The 4,511-nt window shown below is 38.5% G+C and overlaps 1 protein-coding gene across 1 annotated transcript; it reads left to right on the top strand.

Moving 5' to 3' along the window:
* Window positions 1-1,054: 1,054 nt before the first annotated feature.
* Window positions 1,055-1,999, top strand: LOC109968081 (olfactory receptor 6K3-like). The gene has a single exon (XM_020614090.1). It carries the CDS (start codon window positions 1,055-1,057, stop codon window positions 1,997-1,999), a length of 945 nt encoding a protein of 314 aa, XP_020469746.1.
* Window positions 2,000-4,511: the final 2,512 nt, after the last annotated feature.

Consider the following 4,511-nt stretch of genomic DNA (forward strand, 5'->3'; position numbering starts at 1 on the left):
TTAGATTATCAACATTTATCAACATTATATGAAATGCTTGGCCTTCTATGATTGGCATTATAATCTGCATTAGCAAATATATCTATGTTTATTTTAGTATCATATGCTTTATAATTGCCTTTCAGTTAACCATTTCACTTGTCTTTAAGAATATAGGAGACTTGGAGTTGACAATAACAGAACATGCGTAGAAATAGACAGGAAACCACAAACAGGAACAAGGCCAGGTTGCATAGCAACGCTCCCGGTCACAAGGGTAGATGAGACGTGGCTAAGCTCAACTTATCATGATTCTGTCTCGTAGTAAGAGGTGCTGTCCCAAAAACTGTCTATGTGCTTAGGGCATTGAAAGGTCAGGATGTTTTTCTTAGAATTTCACAGATCAAAATCTGCCTGGCGACAAGATCACCAAATGAGGGGTCAGAACGAGGTCAACAAACCAACCAAGGAACGAGGATGAAGGACAACACGGATGATGTCAGATCTACTGTCATTTGCATATTCAAAAAATTGTATAACTTGACTGGGTTGAGGAGTCAAGCGTTCCCCTTGCTCTGAAGGCAAGTCAAACGGTTCTGCTGTTTAGAATCAGGGCCTCAGATAGAGATGGAACCCAGAGCTCTGTTTTGCTTTTCTTGAATATTGTAATAAATATCTTAAAGGACAGATTTGTCTTTGAGCATTCTTCATAAAAGAACATGCAGGACTGGATGAGTCCAAAAATTAACACATGTGAAAGAAACACAGAGTGAGTTAGTGAAGGGCTGGACTTGCATCATCTCCCTTTGAGCCCAATCTGTGTGTGTGGCTGCTCTCAGCAAAACAGGATGAGAGTCCAGTAGATGCCTCAGTTTGGGTTACACTGGGAAAGCTATCAGTGAATAACTGTGGCAGTTTATTTGACTTGAGAAATGTGATGCTGGTTGTGCAATTTAGTACATGTGACATTTTCTATTTCATTTCTGTAAATTCTTCATATGTTTTGAATGATATGAAATGCATTAGCTATACAAACTAGTGTGCCCCAAAAAATCAGCGCTGCTGCTGTGTAGACATGAAGACCAACAACAGCCTGACTCCCTCCTATTTTCAGTTCACTGTGTTTGCAGACTATGGGCCCCTCAGATATCTTTTATTCAGCCTGTCTCTTTTGATCTACATCACTATAATCTCTGCTAATGTTGCCATTGTTCTGTCAGTCTGCCTGGAGACCTCTCTGCATCAGCCCATGTATATTTTCATCTGCTCTCTGTGTTTAAACTCTTTGTATGGCTCGACCGGCTTCTTCCCCAGGTTTCTGATGGACCTTCTGTCTGACACTCATTTCATTTCATTTCCATTCTGTTTTCTACAGGTGTACATTACTAACACTTATCTTGGGCATGAGTTGACTCTGCTCACTATCATGGCCTATGATAGGTTTGTTGCTGTTTGCCAGCCTTTACACTATCATAGTAAAATGACATTTCGGACAGTCCTGCTGCTTTTGATTTTTGCTGTGCTGTACCCTCTGTGTGTTTTAGGCTTCTTTGTCTATCATGTCAGCAGTTTGCCTTTGTGTGAAAATCAACTGCCCAGGATTTTTTGCACGATCTGGGTTATAATTAAGCTCCCATGTGTGGACACAACTGTCATCAGCATAGCAAGTCAGATTATTGCTGTGATATCAGTCTTTATCCCCCTGTTCTTTGTCCTGTACACCTACCTGCACATTCTGCTTGTCTGCAGGAGAGGTTCATCTGAATTCAGAGGAAAGGCCTTACAGACCTGCCTGCCCCACATAGTGACTTTTGGAAACTTTTGCATCTCTCTGTTCTGTGAGTTTTCAATGACTATGTATAATGTTGAGGAAGTAAATACATTTTCTATTGCTTTATCTCTGGAGTTTCTGATCATTCCTCCCATCATGAATCCTCTAGTTTACGGCCTGAATCTGCCTCAGATCAAAGGAGTGATTTTTGGATTTTTAAGGGCAGAAAAAATGGTTCGTTCTACATAATTAAAAAACTGGACAAGCACAAAGATAAGTTAATAAGGTCTTATTTTTCCTTTCTCCTTTATTTCTCCTTCCAGATTACTTTAGTTTATCTCTACAGTTGTTTTGTTTGTTCACATTTGCTATAAACAAATCAAAATCAATTTGAATAAAACAGATGCTGCATTAAAATAATTACCCCGCACCACATAATTATTTTTAATCTTCTAGTGTTTTACATGCATGGTCCAAGTCACAGTTGATCAGATTAAAACATCTTAAATACTCATACTCATGCAGTACAGCTTGATTTCCACAGTACAGTATGTGATCGCTGCTTCCATGTGTGACCATGTCATATGTTCAGTGTAATACCACATTTTAAAACCTTTTGTGGAGAAATAAAGCAGATTATGTGCTGCTTTTTGGCTGTTTAACAACAGTAGAAATTTTGCATTAATTGGTATTTTCTTCTGGAACAAATTAAAGTTTGAATTTTGGAGAGATTATGTTTATCAGGTGGGTATCTTAAAAGATGATAAAGATACTTCTTGTGTTCCTCATATATACATTTTTAACATTACTTTCATTTCAAGCTCCATTTAGATAATTTTATGTTAACATTTTAACAGAGGCAGAAGTTTAAAAGTTCATATGTGCAGTTTAAATCAACAGTAAACTGGACCTTGAATGACTGAACAAACTGTAGGCTGGTGATTAGCTGTTTCTGTGGTTTCACATGTGTCAGTCCATAGTTCTGGATTACAGCTTGTTCACTGTGTGGTTAAGTTGCAGCTCTCTACTGACAACTTGGTTCCCAGCAGCAGGAGCAGCAGCAGATGTTTTTACCAAACACTGACAGGGCCTCAGGACTGAGGACTCACACAGATCCTTTAAGGCTCTTCGTTACTTTAGATTGTGCTTTGGTGACAAAACCACAAAACAATTGTTAAGTTAGTTCATTTACCAACAACGTCGCCCAAATCGTAATCCTTGTCAGCAGTAGTTTGCTGTTGACCAAAGCACAACATTAAAATGCCACTTGCACCTTAGTGCACCAGCAAGAAATAATCCAGCAATTTAATGTATAAATGTATCTCATTTTGCTTCGTAATGAGCACCTTAACTTCTGATACTTTGAGTACATTTTGCTGATAATATTTATGTATTAATTGAACTCTGAAAAATCTAATGCATGAAAGGTGACTAACACAGTCAAATAAATACAACACTTTTATGTGATCAGTATTTACTGTTCTCAAATTTGATCATTTGTCCTTATTACAAACATAAGTCTGGCCTTAGATAAGGCAGAGCTGCAGTATTTTATTTAAAATTTTACACATATTTTGCATATTTCCTAATTGTGTTTAAAACTTACCACAGACTAACTGGAACAACCTGTATGGGACCTGTATTATGACTATTACAATATTCAAGGTTAACATTACTTAGCTACTACAGTATATGACCCATTTGGATTGAAAGCATCAATCAATCAATCAATCAATCTGTCAGGTTTTGCTCGGTTGCACCTGCCTCTCTCACCTCCCTCTCTTCGTTTTTGGTTACTGATTATGCCACCTTGCACACCTGCCACACATTTCTTAATCAACACCATCTGCATTCACTTAGTCCTTCACCCTACTTAAGCCAAGCTCACTTACCTTTCCCTTGCCAGTTCGTCGATACTCTCAGGCCGACAGCCAACACCACTCTTCTTCTCAGTGTGTTTTTTTGATATACAGATTTTGTTTTCCTCGCGTCTACTCTGTTACTCCTCTCTACTATCCCCATGGACAGCTACCTCCAGACCATTATGCCTCACCACCCTTCCAGCCTCCACCAGCCAGGTCGGTACACAGCTGTCAGTAATGATGGCCATACGAGGCCCCATGAAGCTTTGAAGCTTTTTGAACCATTGTATTGAAAATTGCTTCACTACTCAAAGCTTCATTCACTGAGCACGTGGGTGACATCTGCTGGCACAGTGGTTGTGCTACAGCCTTGCAAAGGTGACACTGAAGCACCTTGCGAGTGCACTGAGTTTTGTTGTAATGTGGAAATTACCTAAATAAAACTGAAATCTAACTTCATTTTACATGTTTTTTTCTTCCTTGCCTTATAAAGTATCTGAAATGAAATGTTACCTAAGTAATCCTCCTTCCACAAGAACTCTTAAGAATATGAAATGGATTTATAATTATTCATCCAAATTACACACTGGACAGAGCAAATATTTACGGGGTTCTGTAAGATTTGAGTCTTATAGACTCTAGTTACTTTATAAGCTTTAGTTACTTATCATACCTTTAGTTACCTTTACTTCCCTTTCATAATGTCGGAAGTCCGCCACTTCCTCATCGGGTTTCAGATGATGGAGAGAATATTCAGTCACAAAACACCACAAAATACCAAAGTGCACTTAATTATAATTACCTTTTATTCACAGATGCGCATCTGGAGATCACAGCAGCAGCCAAAATGATCTGATCTGATCTTTCTAACATTGTGTATTATATACTATTCTTCCCGC

This window comes from Monopterus albus, unplaced genomic scaffold (assembly GCF_001952655.1).
Source record: "Monopterus albus unplaced genomic scaffold, M_albus_1.0 scaffold142.1, whole genome shotgun sequence".
Lineage (NCBI taxonomy): Eukaryota > Metazoa > Chordata > Actinopteri > Synbranchiformes > Synbranchidae > Monopterus > Monopterus albus.

Coding starts and splice junctions, on each gene's coding strand:
- LOC109968081 (XM_020614090.1), top strand. CDS start 1,055: ATGAAGACCAACAACAGCCTGACTCCCTCCTATTTTCAGTTCACTGTG.